At 32.9% G+C, this 21,949-nt stretch overlaps 1 protein-coding gene across 1 annotated transcript; it reads left to right on the top strand.

Annotated features, from left to right (window-relative positions):
- Nucleotides 1-509: 509 nt before the first annotated feature.
- On the top strand, nt 510-21,639 carry LOC126770012 (U4/U6 small nuclear ribonucleoprotein Prp31). The gene is made up of 9 exons (XM_050489117.1): nt 510-847; nt 985-1,120; nt 1,415-1,619; nt 2,402-2,544; nt 2,633-2,817; nt 3,048-3,188; nt 3,671-3,820; nt 11,375-11,602; nt 21,360-21,639. Exons 1-9 carry the CDS (start codon nt 647-649, stop codon nt 21,468-21,470), a joined length of 1,500 nt encoding a protein of 499 aa, XP_050345074.1. The 5' UTR covers nt 510-646; the 3' UTR covers nt 21,471-21,639.
- The last annotated feature ends 310 nt before the right edge of the window (nt 21,640-21,949 follow it).

Raw genomic sequence — 21,949 nt, 5'->3', positions numbered from 1 at the left:
CCTATAGAAATAAAAGACTATAAAAAGTATTTGTTTATTTATTTATTTGCTGAAGCTGCACAACTAAAAACGCTAAAACGACTTTCCATACTGATTTGACTGAACTTTTGTTCATGCACATGCTAATTAAATGGTTACAGCGTAACAACTATATTAAATTAGTACTAGTTTATGCTTTCGTGCTATCACTAACACAGGTTGCATATTCAATACTTATATATAAACTAAAGATTAAGGAATAATATAGTTATTGCCATGCAGTAAATATCCTTGACTTTAGAGTTTGACACATTCACCAGGATGTATAGCTAGACTTAATTAATGCCCTTTAAATAATGAGAAAATTTAATCCTTAAAAACGTATATATAAGATAAAGTTATTTGACAAGTTGACAGGACCAACCAACTCTCTTAGTAAAAGTGTTCTGTGGGATGAACCGACGTAGTGATTACCTATGTACACTGAGCTTGACAGTTGACATTAATTTAAAGTCATTACCGTAAGTTAATTCATGAACCATAATTCGGAACAATAAATTGCCAAAACATAATAAACATATAAAACATAATAAAGCAAAAGCTTTTTCTAGAAACACACCAGAAGAAGAAGAAGAAAAAAAAAAGGTTTACTTCAGTGTAACTAAAGATGTCCTTAGCTGACGAATTACTAGCAGATTTAGAGGAAAATGATGATGGAGATTTAGAAGCTATATATGAAAACCAAATTAGTAATAGTGATCCTCATGAATTTACTGCACCATTTCCAGTTATACCAAAAGAGGAAGAAATAAAAAATGTGTCTATCAGGGAGTTGGCTAAGCTCAGAGACTCACAGCGCTTGAAAAGGGTAAGTCAATTTAACAAAACACAACTTTTATAAAAGTATTTTATCACAAAGATAAACAATTAAAATAAGATTAAAACAATTGAATGAAACTGTTTATATTGATTGAAGTATTTACTATGTAAACATCTATATATTAGGTTATAAATGAAATTGAACAAAATGTTGGCAATGATAGAAAGAAAATAGAAGTCACTGGATTGATGGAATCCGATCCTGAGTATCAGTTGATTGTTGAAGCTAATAACATAGCTGTTGAAATTGATGGAGAAATAGGTAAGTTTACTAGATAAGTTTATATTTTGAAGTAGTTAAGTGGATTTTGTATGATATATTCTAATACAGCCATATGTAATTTTTATGATTTTTTTTAAAATTTTTTTTAATTTTTGCTTTGCATATTTATTTTATTGTTGTGATTAGTGCTTTTAGGTCTTTTACCTTTAATATTTTATTTAAATGCCTATATAAAATGCTCAATTGTTTGTCAAATCATATATTTAAGACACAGAAAAGTTTCCCAATGTTAGTATAAAATTGCAAATTAACTAAAAAATATTAAATTTTCAGCTATTATTCACAGATTTGTTCGTGATAAATACCAAAAAAGGTTCCCAGAACTGGAGTCGTTGATAATAACACCATTGGAGTATATAAGAACTGTGAAAGAATTGGGTAATGATTTGGATAGAGCTAAGAATAATGAGACACTGCAAAGTTTCTTAACTCAAGCAACTATTATGATTGTATCTGTCACGGCATCTACAACACAAGGGTAAAAAAACATATACTTTTAGATGATTATGTCAGTCCAATGTAAAATGTAGTTAGATTTTTACATAAATAATATAATTTAAACACATGAGCTCACAAAATAAGCTTTTTGTCCATATAAAATTAAGATATTATAATTGATTGTATCAGGTCGGCTATTCTATAACACTAATCACCCAGAAACAGCTCACAGTTAGGTTCTCTCCTCAAATGGAGAGGAGGTTTTAGCCCGGCTGGGAGATTTACAGGCTGTAATCTAAATCTAAAAAATCTAAACTATCTTATATAATGGCAATTAAAAAATATTTGTAGTTTGCAAAAGTAAACATTCAATTTACTATTAAAATTAGTTTTTTTTTTTTTTAAAAAAAAGTAAATTATAATTTATTTATATAAATAATTTTTTTTAAAATAGGAAGGCGGACGAGCATATGGGTCACCTGATGGTAAGTGGTCACCAACGCCCATAGACAATGGCATTGTTTGAAATGTTAACCATCGCTTACATCACCAATGCGCCACCAACCTTGGGAACTAAGATGTTATGTCCCTTGTGCCTGTAATTACTCAGGCTCACTCACTCTTCAAACCAGAACACAACAATACCAAGTACTGCTGCTTTGTGGTAGAACATCTGATGAGTGGGTGGTACCTACCCAGACGAGCTTGCACAAAGCTCTACCACCAGTAAGTAGTTATCATATTTCGAAGCATACTTACTGATTATGTAATAATTACATCTAAATTTAAATTAGATTTTATTATGAATTATTTCAAACACAGAAAATTGCTGTCGGACAATGAACTGCATGAGATCTTCGAAGCATGTGATATGGCATCAGAATTAAACAACTACAAATCCAAAATTTACGAATATGTTGAGAGCAGAATGACATTTATAGCTCCAAATATAACAGCCATAGTGGGTAGGTACAAAGTTCTATGAAACATTTTAAATAATTTCATGACATGTCATTTTTGTACAAATTTACATTGTATAAAAAAATATTATAGGTGCATCAACAGCAGCGAAGATCCTTGGTGTGGCGGGTGGCCTTTCAAAACTATCGAAGATGCCTGCTTGTAATGTTTTGCCTCTAGGACAGCAGAAGAAGACACTGTCAGGATTCTCTCAAGCAGCATCACTGCCACATACTGGATTTCTATATTTCTCTCAAATCGTACAGGATACATCTCCCGTAAGTATATATTTATATAAAAATGTAGTATCTGTTAGTGTTCTTCGGAACATAACTTAAAGTAGGCTGTATGTAATAGGTTATTGGTATATTCACCAAGCGAGTGTTTCCCTTTCCTCCGGCCCCCTCTTGCGACGCCCTCCCGCGGCCAGCGTGATCCAATCGGCGAATATGTTATAATAACAATGTCATTTACGTTACTAATGCTTTTATTAATCAATTCTCTATAGGAATTACGCTACAAAGCTGCCAAGCTCGTATCAACTAAACTGACATTGGCAGCCCGAGTCGACGCGTGTCACGAAAGCGCAGACGGAAGTATAGGACGATCTCTCCGAGAGGGTATTGAGAAGAAATTAGACAAGCTGCAGGTATATTTATATTATTTTGACTATTGTTGACATATAAGTCATAATGTAATAAAAGACTTTTATTAACTTATATAATAAATAAGATGATGGAGATTCAGGTAGCATTTATTAAGTTGTTGCTAATTGGCGTTATACTAAAACAAACTGCAAAGTATTAGTTTGGATGAGTGAGTCGGTGTAATTATAGGCACAAGGCATATAACATCTTAGTTCATATAGCTGGCAACGTCAATATATGGGTGATGTCGACCGACGGACCCTTTGTCCCAATTCACATCTAAATCAATAAAACTATAAAATAGAATGATGGAATCGAATTTGCTCTAGATTGTACTTATTTTTTACTGGCTATGTGCAAGGTCGTCTGCGTAGATACCACCCACTCATCAAACATTCTACCGTAAAACAGCAGTACTTGGTGTCTCAACGATGGTTTTCTATATAATGATATTATATGTATTTTTGTCTCATTTTCGACCCAGGAGCCGGCGCCTGTGAAGTTCGTGAAGCCTTTGCCGAAGCCGATCGAGCAGAGTCGCAAGAAGCGCGGCGGGAAGCGCGTGCGCAAGATGAAGGAGCGATACGCCATGACGGAGTTCAGGAAGAACGCCAACCGACTCAACTTCGCAGACGTGAGTGTACAGTGGCTCGTTCGTGTATTATTATAATACTAATATTATAAACGGGAAAGCTTATGAGAGAGGATTGATGGATCTTTCTTACTCTTTCACGTAAAAACTAATAAACGGATTTTGATGAAATTTGGAATAGAGATAGCTTATATCCTTTTTTTAACTCTGTAAAAACGTATTACGCGTTTCCCCCACGGGAACAGGGAGGGTTATGTAGGGCTCGCCGGTGTCCGAGGCGCCGAGTGCGTCCTATAGACATTGTAAGAAATGTTAACCATCGTTTACATCAGCAATGCGCCACCAACCTTGGGAATTAAGATTTTATGTCCCTTGTGCCTGTATTTACACTGGCTCACTCACCCTTCAAACCGGAACACAACAATACCAAGTACGGCTGTTTTGCGGTAGAATATCTGCTGAATGGGTGGTACTTACCCAGACGAGCTTGCACAAAGCTCTACCACCATTAAAACCGTATAACTATGTTCCGCCACCCAGGTATATTTCGAAGATTTAGAATCCCATATAATCAGGTTCACCCACCCGGGTATCTTTCGAAGACTTCGCTAACACTCAACTAATCTTGGGAATGATTTTGGTGCTGGCTTGTTAGTCAGTAATGCCTGAAAAAGATCCGCGTATTCTATGTAAGGAGCTATTTCGGTTCTTACAAACAAAATGGAATAAAGGAAACAAAAATGTATTTATCAAAAAGAATAATAACATCGCGCGATACTTATAGCATTAACTGTTTAATGTTTTGAGTCGGACGTAAGCAAGAGTTTGATTGAGATTGACGAGCCGGTTGGCGTGGTTGGTGGATGCCTGCCTTTCACGCCGAAGGATGTGGGTTCGACTCCCACCCAGGACAGATATTTGTGTGCACGAACATGTCTGTCTGTCCTGAGTCTGGGTGTAATTTTCTATATAAGTATGTATTTACAAAAGAAAAATAGTTTATTTAGTATATCAGTTGTCTGGTTTCCATAGCACAAGCTCTGTACAAGCTTAATTTGGGATCAGATGGCCGTGTGTGAAAAATGTCCCAGGATATTTTTATTATTATTATTATTAAGCATCGAGCATCGTTTACGTTCACTGGTGGTAGGGCTTTGTGCAAGCTCGTCTGGGTAGGTACCACCCACTCATCAGATATTCTACCGCAAAACAGCAATACTTGATATTGTTGTGTTCCGGTTTATGCATTAATATAACGCCTTCCTATTCTATAAAAAAAAAAAAATAATAGTGAAACAGACATGTATACGCGGTGCCATGTTTCAGTCGTAATCTATTACTGTGCAATCAATTGCTTGTACCTCATATTGCGTGCGTATAGTTACGTGACGCTACTGTCTGTAGAATAACGATAAATATATGGAAACATACGAGATTTCGACTCCAGAAGACAAACACACTCACTACACTACACATATATATTTAAAAATATTATAAAACGTTTTAGACGAAAATACGACTACTAAAATTACGTAATACTATATGTATAAAATATTTAATGCATATGAAAATAAATTTATGTGTGTGACCGCTCATACGCATTACTCATTTAGAGATGTGTGTGTGTGTTGGTAATGTAAGGAATGTCACTTACATTGCAAATGTATAAGTAAGGACGGGACAATTCTGATAATTTACAATGGTTACGATACTTTACTGCTTCTATTTCGATCCTACTTCGACCGAATCGCAATTGGATCGTTGGGTTAGTAGAACATGAAAACGGTTAAGCAGCAACGATTGCGTTTCAATTCGATTACGACAAAGTGACAATTTGTTAGTAGATTGTTTATAATCAAATTGTTTGTCAACTTCCTCTAATGTTAGTGTTTTGTTGCAATTATAACGGCTGTGAGTCGAATTAGAGTCAAATGACGTCACGCGTTTAGTCAGATATTAAAAAACAAAAATTAAAGTTTCAACTGTCATTATGCATATAATATAAATCTAACCATCTTTTATACTTATATATATGTATATATAGTATAGGTAGGCAGACGTGCATATGGGCTACCTGATGGTAAGTGGTCACCAATGCCCATAGACATTGTAAGAAATGTCAACCATCGCTTACATCGCCAATGCGCCACCAACTTTGGGAACTAAGATATTATGTCTTATGGCTGTAATTACACTGGCTCACTCACTCTTCAAACCGGAACACAACAATACCAAGTACTGCTGTTTTGCGGTAGAATATCTATTGAGTAGGTGGTACCTACCCAGACGAGCCTGCACAAAGCACTACCACCAGTAAATATCTCAGAGTTCGTTTGTCTTAAACATGACATATTTACCCCCATGACTACAATCGTCCCGCGATCAAATTACATTCGTTTTTTTTTAATACATGTAATTTTTCAATATCATTGATTAAAATGCGTAGTAAACGCGTAATTATTATTTTGGTCTCCATTAGTATATATGAATTGTACTCCTATATATGTAAATATTAGCATAGCTTACAATTAAAAGATAAACTTGAAGTTCATCAAAATTTGCCTTTCTTTTTCTTTAGTAGTAATAATAATAAAATAGTCATTTTAAAACACAAACAACACCAAGAGATTGAAGATTTATCTTTCAAATATTTCGTAAAAGCACAAATTAATTAAAATGATTAAATTCATGTTTATTAAGGTATTGCTAAGAACATATGATTAAAATTAACTTTATTGAACGAGTAAAAAACTATGAAATTTAAAAGCAACTATTATATGTATAATATCAATATGCAGTTATTTAAGATTGATGATATTGAATTATCATACATTTTATTTGTTGTAACAAATAGTATTTCAATAAATAAAATATTTCAATAGTATATAAATAAACTTAAATTTAAAAATATGCCACCTTTTTTACCAACAGTACGGAAATAATCTTTCAAAAAAAAAACCTTTTTAGGAGTTTATATTTTATCGACTACCGTTAATTAATTTAGAAATAATTATCCTCAACTACAAGACAAAGGCTTAACAGTAATTGTTCTCGGCTAGAATCATTAAGTTCAAGATAATTATTGCGTTTCCATCGTAATATAAATTATACATGCCTGAAATAAGGTCTTGGGTAATGAAAATTCCATTATACTTGGGTGAAAGCTAATTGAAATATAATTGCAAATAATTGACAGATATAGTATAGCTACCAACACACTCCTACCCAAAAAAATTAGGTGATTTTCGGAAACTTACTAATCCTGTGATTCTTTAAAATGAGAACTAAGAGACAAATGGATAGATATTGACATATAACATTAACTTTTTCACTATCTTCACCACCTTTATCTTAACCTCTTCGCTTTGTTTTTTTATACCAAAGACATTTCCGCCTTTGCTTTTTTAAAATTAGTTTTAATTCATATTCCTACATTCATATACTATTAATTCATACATTATACTTCTACGTATTAATAACTATATAATTTACATAGTAATATTATTTGTTAAACTATTTTTATCTTTATAAATGATAAAGATCTTTATAAGAATCTTGATAAGAAAGAGCGTCTTTGTGATAATGCCATGAATCCCACGCCAACGACATTTACGTTTGGAGGGATTAATCGTCTTACGTCTTTCTTCTTTAGGACCCTTGTGATTTTCCTCTTCGTACTTCCGGACGAAGAGAGCGCTTATATCGTTTGTAGGTGTCTGTAAAGAAACACTCTTCTCTGTGACGCTGTATTACAACAACTGGGTTTTGATGAAACGCGGGACACGTTCATGTGGAGCAATCGTGGCAGCTTCTGCTGCTGCATCCGACTCTTCTGCTTGTAACAGATTTTTGAAACGTATCTTCATTTTGGAGAACCGATCTGCATTTTTTTTCTCGCTTTATGTGACGAAGTCAGTCTCATCGTATGCTGTCTCTGTTTTTACGCAAAAACTGCTAGACGTTTTGATGATTAACTTTAACGTCACATGTTGATTGGCTGTGTATATTATAAGCTATATCTTATTTGTGGCAACATATTCGTAGAGAAAATCGTTGACTTAACGATTTTCTGGAAAACTCTGTCCACACTATAACTGTTAATGATAAGATTTAGAGCATCTATAATTGCTTAGTCCAAGAGGAATTATAAAAACTCAACAGTACTTGTCTAGAATTGAAATTGAGATCTTTAATTAGGATCTACGTAAGCTGTTAGTTTTTTTATTGTATATGTAGTATAAATGTTTGTAAGTCTGAATGCCGAGTGGTTTCCGATAGAGTAAAATAGAACCACCCCATTCCAACCCGTGGATGTTATAAGATCCGATTAACTTGTTTTTTTTTGTCTTCACACAAATAATATATGTACTTACGTACGCGTCGTCAAATAATATATGTACTTAAGAGTCTTACTAATCCGTATGGTGATTGGGAACCAACTCACGACCCCAAATAAATAAAAAAGACGAGCAAACGATGGTTTATATATGTTTTAAAAATGATTCTAAAAAGATTTGTTTATTCTACCAAAGTATCACAATATTTCAGAAATATTTAGGGATAGAAACTTAATCATATCGTCCGCGACGTCAGGTTACAGCTACCGTAACAGCCTGTGAATGTCCCACTGCTGGGCTAAAGGCCTCCTCTCCTCTTTTTGAGGAGAAGGTTTGGAGCTTATTCCACCACGCTGCTCCAATGCGGGTTGGTAGAATTCACATGTGGCAGAACTTCAGTGAAATTAGACACATGCAGGTTTCCTCACGATGTTTTCCTTCACCGTAAAGCACGAGATGAATTATAATCACAAATTAAGCACATGAAAATTCAGTGGTGCTTGCCCGGGTTTGAACCCACGATCATCGGTTAAGATTCACGCGTTCTTACCACTGGGCCATCTCGGCTTTTTCAACAGGTTACAGCTAGTCTTAATTAAAAACAAATATAACAATAAAATCACTATATATTGAATAAACATTAAACATCTCATAAAGATTTTGCTCTAAATACAAGTGGAATCGAACGTAAATAATGAGATATTTCTAATAACTGATTAAGTAACACGCTACATACTGTAAACTTTAATAAATATTCATTTCAATTAATAGCCAACATGTTCAAGCGTATAGTAAAACGCCTTTCCTAACTGAGGATTGTACGTTCTTTGGCAAACACTTCACTACATCTAAACTACATCTACACTGAGATATTCAAGAGCTATTTACCGTTTAATTCTACAATTGCTTTTCTAGTAATTGTCGGGAGAATTTCTTAAGTTTTAATCTGTCATTTTGTACTGGAATGTAGCGGTTAAAGTTGGTTCTATCCAGAATTGTGCCAATTAGAGGACGATATTCAGACATTTCGTTTAAAGATTATTAAGCTTTTAATTTATTTCAAATCTCATTAGCGGTGCCCCTATTCTCTTCATCTGACTTCCTCGATTCGTGTCGGTGTAGTAACGCACAAAGTTGCTTCAATAGTTGAATAAATTAATTTTATAAGTCACAATTAAGTATAGCCGTAACAACTGCACAACTTACAATACATAAGACACGTAATCTTAATTCAAGTAATTTATTAGTTAGTATAATCGTAAGCACGAGAACAATATTGCCAACGTTAACAAACCAGCATGCAAATAACATTTATCATTACGATTACGGTAATTATTACCGATGTTTGCCGTTTCATGTGGCTGGTTATAAATGTGACGTCACGGTTGGCTGGTCGCGGCAGATGAGCAGAATTTCAAATAGTGTTTTTTTCGCTTACTTCAAATAGACCGGAACTCGAACTGGTGAAGCACGGACGTACGACGGCCCGTTGGCTCGCGTGCACCAAATGCATGTTGATACGAACATGTGCGGCATTTACGTTTGCAAGAATATCTGTAAATTTTTTTTTATTTAGATAATTGGTAGAGATCACACAATATTTATGCTGCATTCGTTTATGATTATTTTTATATAACTATTTCATGTTAAAACTAAATTATGTTATTTTAATACGAACTGTCTGGGATTACATCAACTTCAAATTTTATACCTTTAAAAACTATAGTCATCCAGTTTTAATTGCTATGGATGACTATAGTCTTTAAAGATATAAAATTGTAATAAGGTGTATTGGAATATGTGTATATCGTAATACATTTAACTCTATTGGTTTACATGTCAGTAAAGCTCCCAAACGGCATGTTTTTTTCCGGCATCTTCATCAATCATCGTCAGTTTTCATCAATTTTATACAAAACTTTAAAGAATTTTATTCCTAAGCCTTTCTCATAAATTACCTTTTACTGGTGGTAGGGCTTTGTGCAAGCTCGTCTGGGTAGGTACCACCCACTCATCAGATATTCTACCGCAAAACAGCAATAATTGATATTGTTGTGTTCCGGTTTTGAAGGGTGAGTGAGCCAGTGTAATTACAGGCACAAGAGACATAAAATCTTAGTTCTCAAGGTTGGTGGCTCATTGGATATGTAAGTGATGGTTGACATTTCTTACAATGCCAATGTCTAAGGGCGTTGGGGACCACTTACTATCAGGTGGTCCATATGCTCGTCCGCTTTCCTATTCTATAAAAAAAATATGCTCGTCCGCCTTCCCATTCTATATAAAAAACCCTCCATTGGTAAAAACCATATGAATATCCGTTCTGTGGTGTTGAGTTCATCGCATTCAGACATACAAACTCGGCCGTGGGGACTTTGTTTTATATATGTAGTAATGATTTTTTATTATTAATAAAGTAATTAAAAGACAAACTGCTAAACATTAAGTTACTTAATGTGCTGCGAATACGTACGTTAAATCATTAATTAAAAGACTAACAACCAAAGTTCATTAAATAAAAACTTAATGAGCTATTAATACGTACGTAATTACGCGTCAGATGGAATCAGTGTCGAGTTGATATCACCATTTCTCTTCGAGATATATTAAGTGAAAGAAACATAATTTACAAAAACACATACACAAATATTACACATATATTTGAACACACAATATAACTTTGGAGGCCTTAAAACTTAATCTGCGGTAATACTAACATTTGGAGTCAAGAATAAGAGTCCAATGAAAAACTTGTTCACTCAACAATAGATCCTAAAATTGAGATTGTTATTACTGTCTGGTACTAAAAAACAGACACATCAAATTAAATAGACACATGAAATATATATGTACTTCCCAAAATATCTATGTTTAAGGAAAATATTTATGACGTCATCGTTTTATGAAAATTGGGTTAATCGTGACCTGCTTGACGATACTATTCAATCGCATTTATGCATTGCTATTTATAATATACACGAACTGATATAGCGGTACTTAATCAATTCAAATATAAGTACATCCGCATTATGAACTTACATTTTTTCACTTTAATTTATAAAATTATAGGACTAATTAAGTTTTTAGTTACTGTATAATTTTTATTATACAGTATGTTTTGTTAAATTTTTTTATCAATCGACACAGTGGAAATATAGCATTGTGGAAATATTTCGTTATTAGTAACTTTAATCGAGATATACTTATCTTACTTATGTTAATTATATACAATTATGATCAAAAGCAATAACTTCCGCAGATCGAGGACGACGCCTACCAAGAAGACCTGGGATACACGCGTGGTACTATCGGCAAATCAGGGACCGGACGCGTTCGTCTACCGCAGATTGACGAGAAGACCAAAGTTCGAATCAGTAAAACGTTACAGAAAAATCTCCAAAAGCAGAACCAGCAATACGGCGGAGCCACCAGTATACGGAGACAGGTTTCTGGTACCGCGTCCTCGGTCGCCTTCACGCCTTTGCAGGTCAGTAACTCGACTCCTCTAGCCTTTAAATCGACGCTGCTCCGGACCGTGACATGACTGTGTTATTACTAAGACATTACTGAAACGATAATATTGAGTTTTTATGAATGTAGTTGAGGTATTTCTAGGAGTACGTAATGAGACCATTAAAGACTAATTATTGTTACCATTAGTCCCTTGCCTTGTTTTTTTTTTGTAATAAAATGTTTATATTTTAAATTTAAAAAAAAGCCGAGATAGCCTAGTGGTAATAACGCGTGAATGTTAACCGATGATCGTTAGTTGAAACCCGGGCAAGCATTTCTAAATTTTCATGTGCTTAATTACTTTTATAATTCATCTCGTGCTTTACGGTGAAGGAAAACCTGCATGTGTCGAATTTCACTGACATTCGACCACATGTTTATGAAGCAGCGTGGTGGAATATGCTCCAAACCTTTTCCTCAAAAAAGGGAGAGGAGGCCTTAGCCCAGCAGTGGGACATTCGCAGGCTGTTATTGTTTATTTAATTATACACTAGTTACGTGTTAATTGTGACTGAGCTAACTGACATAGACCTTACTCACATGTAGCCTTACGCTAGACTAATCAGAGATATTAGGATGACACCATAGACAATTTAGTACTTTTTAATGATTTGACATATTCCTAACACTAATCAAGGGACAAAGATTGTCTTTAAAATAGCTATAAATGGCAATTCAAAAGCAAAAGCTGAGAATTAAATATTGGAGAAGAATCACGTGAGTTTGGTTATTTGTTTGTTAGGATTTCGCGTCTTAGCTAGTCAACCTTTCAAATGAAATTTTGCATAAACATTGTCAGGGGTACATAAAAGGATGTAGGGTATCTAGAACCTGTCAAGGGAGTTTTATGGCGATGAGGCCCTTACGCACGGGAGAAGCCGCAGGCGTAAACTGACTTCCAATTTTCCTCACGAACCAATTAATTGTATAAATGTGTTTCAAGTACGATAAGAGTGGGGACGATAGCCCAGGGTAGTATTGAACCTGCGACTGTCAGTTGCTAGGTGGTAAGTATGACATTAAGCTATTGAGGTTGTGATTGAGATAAAAGCCTTTATGACCTTTAAGGGAGAAATTAAACTGATATAAATCAGAGCGGTTCCGTAATCACAAAAGGCTTGTTGGAAATCAGCACGATACGATAATAAAGTAGCTTGATAGCATCGTTTAGTGGTTATAACAGCGTAAAATATTCGCTCCGCAGATTGAACTATAGATCGAGTCAAATACGGCAATATCGGATAGGTTAACTGTTACTAACTGTTTTTCCTACATAATGTAAGATGAAACTAAAAATTTTATAGCGAAGGTCTGATATATTATTTGACTATTCGAGACCTTTTCATCGTGAAATTATTCTCTTCATAAAAATGAACGATAGTCAATGACTGTTTTAAATAGAAGCATATTTTTGAAATATCTGAGATTTGAGTAGAACGGGCGAAAATGACTCAGCGGTTTTATTGTTTTCGTTTTTACATTTAAAACAATTATTGTTTACAATAATTTGAAACGGCCAGGCCTTTTTTTTCAAGGTCTATAGTCTTTTACACCGCACCGTATATTGTTTGTAGATATACAAGATTATCTTGTAAATGCAAATAAAGGTTACAATCGATTACAACTTTGTATTTAAGGAAAAATATACAAATGTGTTTTATTTATTTTACATCTTAAAATTATCATTACAGGCCAATCTTAATGATATAGTGCAGTCTCATTATTTTATAATACAATCTAGTTGTTCTACTTACATTCATATAAAACATAAATTTTTATTTTTCGACAACCCGATTGATGATGTGCAGGGTCTGTGCAGTCTTACACCTCGGTGTAACAATTAACCGCGGCAGCCAACGACGATTATATTCGTTCGATACGATGAATAATATTCGTTAGGCGCACAGTAGAATACCCGGATTGCAGATATATCCCCTGATTACCGTTATTATGTAATATGCTTTTGAGCTACAAAATTGATACCATACAAATATGATCCATCTGCGTCGTCCCTTAAATAATACTGTAGTATACTGTTCTATATCCCGAGTTTATGAATTTAAAAATCGACAATGTTTTGCACTCCTGTGTCTCGGAAAGCACGTAAACCCATTTGTCCCGCGCCTGTTGAGGACAGCTGTCTTGTCGGATCGCTATCTTCCCGGAGTTATGAATGTGAGGGAAAAGAGAGTGCACTTGCGCTTGTGCACATGTGTGCATTTAATTATCACCTGCTGTAATTGGCCAGATTCCGTTGGGATGGCTGTCGTGGCCGAATCGGTCATAAGGACACTCACAGATATATTCACTGTTTCATTGTAATAACTCAAAACCTATTTCAAAAAGGTGTCAAATAAACTACCAACATTATTTTTCATTAAAAGGCCATAAAACTCGTCTGCATATGATATAAAAACTATATAAAAGCGAGACTTCTCTTAAATAACAACTCAGTTTAGAAATTTCAAGCCTTAATTAGTATCACAATAAAAAAAAGAAGTTTACATCGTGAGAAAAATGCTTGCTAGTGTTAAAAGATTATAACTCTACAGTAATTTTTAGTTAATTACTGCATCTTGTACGTAAACATATCAATGAATTGTACGTCTAAAAAGTACATTACATAAACACTTCAACAATTGTTAGAATCTATGTCGTTGTACGCGGTTAGCGAGTTCCATTGTCATCGTAACATCATAATGGGGACATTATCTCACGCATTCTTAATATGCACACTCGACTATGTATTTTATAGAGATAATGAATCTTCTCGGCATGTGTGGTTTTTTGTTCGTAATAACGATCGAACAATTATAGTGTCATAAGAAACTAATGAGTAATGTGTGTTTTAAATAATCCAGCACGAAAGACCATTCGATTATTTGCGTCATTTTATTAGTTTTCTTTTTTAAAAGATTATTTAATATGTAAATTACTTATTGTTTATTTATTTATTTTTTTATAAATGGAAACATGAAATGCTTTCTTTTAAATACTTAATTAGAGTTACCATATGAAAGAGAAATTTCGATTTTAATTATTCGTAATAAATGCATAAATAACTCAAAACATTCTTAATGTAACTAGCTTCAATTTTAACTTATTTTAAATTTTTTGGTGATCTACATAATATGAAATATTAATCATGGCGGATATTACTTTTAATATAATTTTTTTTTCAAATATTTAATGTTTACATCACACTGAAATTATTTGATATATTTTAATGAAATTATAAGTGAAATTTTACATAATGAGTCGATTGATACTTTTACCGATTAATTTATCAGACATAGTTAAAAAACTGCTTTAAATATATTAGAGGTTTAAAAGAACGTACTTCAGTCTCAAGCTGGGTCTATATAGCCAGTAAAAAACGCGTTTCCATTACTGCGCAAATACCTGTTCAGAAGAAATAAAATTTTATTGAAGTAATACGATTAACAATAAGCTTTTACGAACGCTCGGGTTTAACCGGTGACTTGGGATTCATGTTCAGCTATATCAGTTCTATAATACATTTGTATTTTCTTACCTAATTAATAAGTACGTATTATATAGTTTGGGTATGAAATTATAATAATAATAAAATGTTAAGCGGGAAATAGCAGAAATGGCCCAATGAATATGAAATAATGAATGATGATTGTGTGAATCTTGACCGATAGTTGCGGGTTCAAAGGCAAGCACCGCTGCGTTTTAATGTGTTTAATTTGTGTTTATAATTCATCTTGTGCTCCAATAAAGGACCACATTGTAGGGAAATTTCTACTCGTCGGATGAAATTCTGCCTCATGAGCTAATCAACTCGCGTTGGAACAGCGGTTTGAAATAAGCACTAAACATTTTTCTTGAGTAGGAGATAAGGTCTTAGCCCATCTGCGGGACATAAACAGGCTGTTATTTCATTTGGGAGAGCTTAACATAAGTGTCGGTTGACTTTTTTATTCAAGGTTGTCAGGTCAAGATAATTATTATAAATATTTTTATCTAAGCATTCTTAATACGTCAATTAAAATTAAATGTGTGTTTGTTAAGTTGTATTAAGAAACTAATGTCGGATTTACAAAAATTAACAACGCTTAGAATACATTAATATTTTCATACATTTTATCATACTAATTGCGTTAACGAGTTTAATTATAATAATAAATATAACTTTGCTTTCACAATGTAATTTAGTGAAAAGCAAATAAAAGATTTATTCTGAAAATAGAAGAAAGTAAATAAGAAAATATTCTGGACTGTTTATCAGATTTTGATAGGTAAATATAAATGATTTGATTTTATAAATGAATACATAAACATTTACCTTTGAATGATTATTATCCCATTGATTATTATTATTGTAAAGTATATAGCGATGTTACTTTCGTTCTTCTTAACAGACCGGACTCAATTTTGTTCTTCGCACTCAATTTTATTGTACGCAGAAATAACTGTCATATAATTTTTTAAACATTCCTGAATTTTTCTCTATTATTATTTCATATCAAAATAAAAACAATACGCTGTTCCCTTAAATATTGTAACTTTAAATTTAATTTAATCTTTTGAAATGACGATTCAAAAAAGCTTATAAGAGCCTACTTAAATTTATTTTTTAAATAAACATAACAGATTTAAGTTAATTTCTGAAGTTAGTGAAACAAACAACATGTACTTGTGTAAGTTATTAGTTAAATTGGCGAAGATAATAATTTTTTATCTATTGTTAATCTAGCCCTTGAGCACATTAAACATGCGGAGTCTTATTAATTATACTAACTGGCATTTAACAACTACAGAACACCATATTCTCTCTTTCACACAAGGCTATCGAATTCCGGTCGACTTTCAAGTCAATAAAATCAATAAATGAATTTGTTTCGATAAATGTTTTTTTTTTAAATTACGTATCATTACGATGAGTCGTATTATATATTTTTTTTCGATTTCGGCGAATATATACAATAATATACAATTCTACTTTAACAATCTTTGGTTTAAGTTGATTCCGTATGGCAAATATTGACAAAAACCTAAACGTTTAAACTAAAGTTTCCGATGAATGAAACAGAGTTTATTTTATCAATCTATTAATCTAATTAATGTCTTATAGCAAAATTCTAAAAAAATGTTTGAACGTTTGTGAGTTAATTGGATATTATAAAACTAATGAGTTTTTAGATGAAAACACACATTGGGATGAAACGATTGCTTCGAGACCGTTTCAAATAGAAATATGAATAATTGTACTGTAAAAAACTATCGTTGTAAAAAAATACATAAAAATGCCGTTGAATTTCTTTCGCCAGTTGTTCTCAGCTCTGAGGTGTTTCATTACGAACTGCTGATATATTTTTTGAAATTTTATAATGTTTATATATTGAATAACGATTTTTGACTTTGACTGTATTCCAAAATATGAAAGAAATCCCAAAAACCTGTTTTGTTATATATATAAAACTTGACTGAAGTAAGTCTTCATTTCTTTTAAAACTACATCGGTTTTGATTAAAAAAAGTAGCTAAAAGAGTAACAAAACATCTGACCACGAATTAGAATATATATTTTTTATTTTGCACCAAAATAAAACTCGGCGTCTGGTGATATGGCATCGCACAATATTTGCATTTTCGGGTCTACACCCGAAAATATATATATACAAACATACATTTCGTACATACCTTGCATGTGTGTGCATTTTTTTTGTTATCGTTAAATATTTTAGCAACGTACAGACAAACTTGAAAATTTGAAATACATAAATATTACGTTCCGTGAGTTCATCGTATTCGACTTAAATATCCTAATCAAAGTACAAGTTTTCTACCGTTTGTTTGAAAATAAAGAAATTTATAGACCATAAAATATAACGATGCTTTCTTCAATATGATGGGCTGTATCGTTAATATTATGTACTGGAGCAAATGTAATATTTTAAGTTCATTAGGAAAGTAGAAATCTGCACTATGCCGGCAATGTTCACTTGGTTTATTTTTAGGTTATTCACATTTAGCTGAAACCATAATGGAGTGATCATTTACAAGCTGCATGTAAGTGAGCGAGAAAATAGCCTATTTGTATTTCAGACGATCTGTTTAGTACTTTCACCGTTTAGGTTTCGCTGTTGGTATTTGTGTTAGGGAAATGACGCCCTTTGGTATATCGCTGACATACTATCAAATGTAGCTACAAGTTTTATGTAAATGTACCTCCCAAGGTGCACTGCTCGCTCGGTTATGATTGCTCTGAACACTTGTAACTGTTGAATCTAGTTACTTCGAATCTCTATTACATTTCTTATTTCGTTATTCTATTTCTTGTTAGTTTATTTAATAAGATAAACACTAATTCTGCAATTTAAATAATAACAAAAAATGTCCTGCATCTTTGTTGTATATTATTATCTTCATTCAATTTTAATTATCAATTAACCTTAACCAGCATTTAGTTTTTATTTGAATTATTAATCGAATCAATTGTATATTAAAATTTGTTACAAGTAAATAAATAACAAACCAAGGCTATATGAATGTTTGTAATCTCGTATAAACCATTTATGTCTTTTATCTCTTTAATGATACTTATCTCGCAGTTCCTCATACCTGCGGTTTTCAATACAATTGTGTTAAATCTTACAATTCCGAAGTGTTAACGACCTAAGGAAACAGGGTGCCATTAAAGCACACATACTTAGCCAGGGCCTCGTTACACGGGTTACGATGGGTTTAACGTCCGATATCATTGCAAATGTTGGTCGAATTGGACATGGTTTCGTCCAAAGTTTTAAGAAAAGCAAAAATTCATACGGATATTGCGAGATTAAACAATTATCTACACTGACATTTATACAACAACCTAAATTCGGTACTGCCAACGATCACAGTATATCGAAAATATATAGTTCTTTATTTATAATTCGGCATAGATTGCTATTGTTGCAAATGTTTGTCTTTTTATATGAAATAAAATTAGCCCACGCGTTGATCTGTAACGCCACAAGTTACTCATTGTTGTTTCGTCACGTAATTCTTTGACTGATTATTTTTGTATAATGTGATATGGTAGTTGTTTAATATGTATTATTGGCCAACCTTTGGTCCAAGTACGAGTCGTCGGGCTTCATCACCGTTAGAAGATAGCAATCATTTAAGATTATGCGCTTGCAACGTTGTAGGATATGCGGTCTTCAGTAGTGTTTATGACTATAGAGGAACTAAAATGATCGTACCTTCATACCATGGAGGTATTTAGCTATGTATATAGATTTTGTTTATTTATAGTCGTGTACTTTGAAATTGGTATTCTTAATTATAATAGTCTTATTTTAAATAAACAATTTATTAAATTATTTTTTATTTTATATAAAGTATAGTATAATATAGTTATAAGTCTAAAAACCCAGGCGTAATTTAAATATAGTATTTTTTTTTATTAAAATTAAATTTCTAAAGATCATCTTTTTTTTTTTTTATAGAATAGGAAGGTGGACGAGCATATGGGCCACCTGATGGTAAGTGGTCACCAAACGCCCTTAGACATTGGCATTCTAAGAAATGTCAACCATCGCTTATAGCCCATGCGCCACCAACCTTGGGAACTAAGATTTTATGTCCCTTGTGCCTGTAATTACACTGGCTCACTCACCCTTCAAACCGGAACACAACAATATCAAGTATTGCTGTTTTGCGGTAGAATATCTGATGAGTGGGTGGTACCTACCCAGACGAGCTTGCACAAAGCCCTACCACCAGTGAAATCATCGTATTTATACTCCATTTCGGAATATGTAAAGTACGTGCCAAGCGGCATTTCAATCCGTTCAGTAGTTTTGGCGTTGTTAAGTAACAAATATACAGACACTCAAACTTGCGCAGTTTAATATTAGTGAGATACATCGTAATACTGTATGATGCATTTTTATGTTTTTGCGCTATACTCTAACATAGGTATACACTTACTGGAAATTATTCTTACTTAAATCAATATACCGCATATTATTCAGCTCGGTAGAATCAACGTTCCGGTCCGTTGGTAGCATCACGTTGAACACTAGATATATACACAAATCTGACGTGAGAGTCAATTCCAAAGCGCTTTTTAAAGCCTCTTTGAATTAGGCATGTGCATTCGTACTTTATATAAATTTTTTAATTGATTGAAACGTGATAATATGAGCTATTAGCGTATAACAATTAATTGCTAAAAAATTGAGTTCTTGAGACCGAGTCTTAGCAAATGTGAGGGGGACGTCGTCAGGCTTAGTGGCAGGATAGACGAAAAATGGCTGACGTTGATTGGAAGCTAAAGATCAGGCTCGGTAGCCTAGCAGAAGTCTGTGTTCAGTAGAAGACGAACACCGGCTGATGATGATGATGATGAAATATACACATATTGTTATAAATGACATAATGTTGTATTGTCTGTACCTGTATTGTGTGTCTGTATGTGCCGTCACAACCTTTTTTGTCTTACTTTTTTATGATAACTTTAATGCTACATATTTTCCTAAAATACGCATTAAATCTAAAGCATCGCTATAAATATTACACTATTCATCGATTCTTGTATAAATTGTGTAATCATTTAAATATTTCAAAACTATCACACGGCTTCCAGTATTAACCTTATTTTTCATAGATTTGAATTATAAATATGAATATTTCGAGATCGAATGCATATTGGTTTATTTATGTAATAATTCGGAGTCATCCAATCAGATTTAATTGACAGATAAGACACTAATTCATCTTAGTAATTAACTTTACTTAATTACTTAGGCAATGGAACGATGTGAACGTGAATGACATTATATTAAATATCTATTTATTTATTTTTCCTAAGAAAATTAATATGATGGTGGTGGTTTTTCATGAATATTTTATAAATTAAGTTTTATAAATATATTATTTCATTAAAAGTAGTCTAATCTCTATTGTGTGTTAAAACGTGAGATGGAATTTATTATTTATAATTACTCATCAACAATAAAAAACGCACCGCTTTTTATTTTTAAATTTCGTGACGCAAAAAAACGTATGTGGCTTTTTAAAACTTTGAAAAATAATTCATGAACAGACGATACGCTATAACAGTGACAGGCGCAACGTCTAATCATCCACAGGCTAGCAACGCGTCGCACTTTTACGAATAAATGAAAAGTCATCGTGAGCAATTGCCTTACTTATCTACTTGTGTATGACGAAGCTGAAACATCGCCTCAAGTAATCACAGATCTAAATGATAATAGTTTGGAATGGCTAGAGAACGTAAACGAAGCTACGGATATTGCTATCAAATTCTGTCGAATGTCGTTTAGCTTTTTCTCGTGACTAAACCGCAATCATCGTTTAAGTCGAAAATCAGATCAATTTTTATTTTAGTTTGTAGATGACTGAGAATAATGGTGACAAATTACTGGATGTTCAAAATATTGACTATAAACTTTTATTAGTTTATAATTCACTAAATTTAAAAAGAGAAGAAAGTACAGATAAAAATATAAATACAAATCGTTGTTAAGATTTTTACATAACAAAATTTTTAGTCGAGTCATTGACTAAAAATTTTCAATTTAATGAATCATAAATATGAATACATATAGAACGTTTCCTATATTGAGTGTTAAAATCTGTTACTTGTTTTCAAGGAAGTATTTCAGACCTAAGAAAAACCAGCGAATGAATTTTGGGCTCTAAATTTCAGGCTCGAAGGATCATTTTTAATTTTTTTTTTCATTGTTTCAGGGTCTTGAAATCGTCAACCCACAAGCAGCTGAAACGCGAATAAATGAAGCAAACGCTAAGTATTTTTCCAATACCTCCGGTTTCTTATCAGTGGGAAAAGAAACGACATAACTACATTCCATGACGAAAAGCACCCAAAAATTTATTGTAGGTTAGCAACGCGAAAAGAATTCAGCGTACTATTGCGTCATAACTTAAGTGAATAATGAAAATGTAATGTTACGGTCATAGCCCCTCGTGATTGTGTGTTTTGTGAATGAAATAAAAGGCATTAATAGATTTTGTGTTGTTTATTTTCGTTTACCTATTTATCTTATAAATAGGGCTTTTATTGAGTTGCGTGAAACGAAACCGGCTACATTGTATTTGTAAGTAAGTTAGCGAGAATAAGCGAGCGCTTCGAGTTGAAAATTAAAATCAATAATACTATATTTAATAAGAATTACCTTAGACTTGACAACAGTGGAAATTTAAATTATTTTTTAAATATTGTATCGTAATTTCAATAAAGCCGCAAAAATATAATTCAATGTATCAAATGCTAATAATAATTTATGATAGGTAATTGTATGTAGAACAACATAATAATG

Source organism: Nymphalis io, chromosome 8, assembly GCF_905147045.1.
Source record: "Nymphalis io chromosome 8, ilAglIoxx1.1, whole genome shotgun sequence".
Classification (NCBI taxonomy): Eukaryota; Metazoa; Arthropoda; class Insecta; order Lepidoptera; family Nymphalidae; genus Nymphalis; species Nymphalis io.
This window is presented reverse-complemented; position numbering and strand designations above follow the sequence as displayed.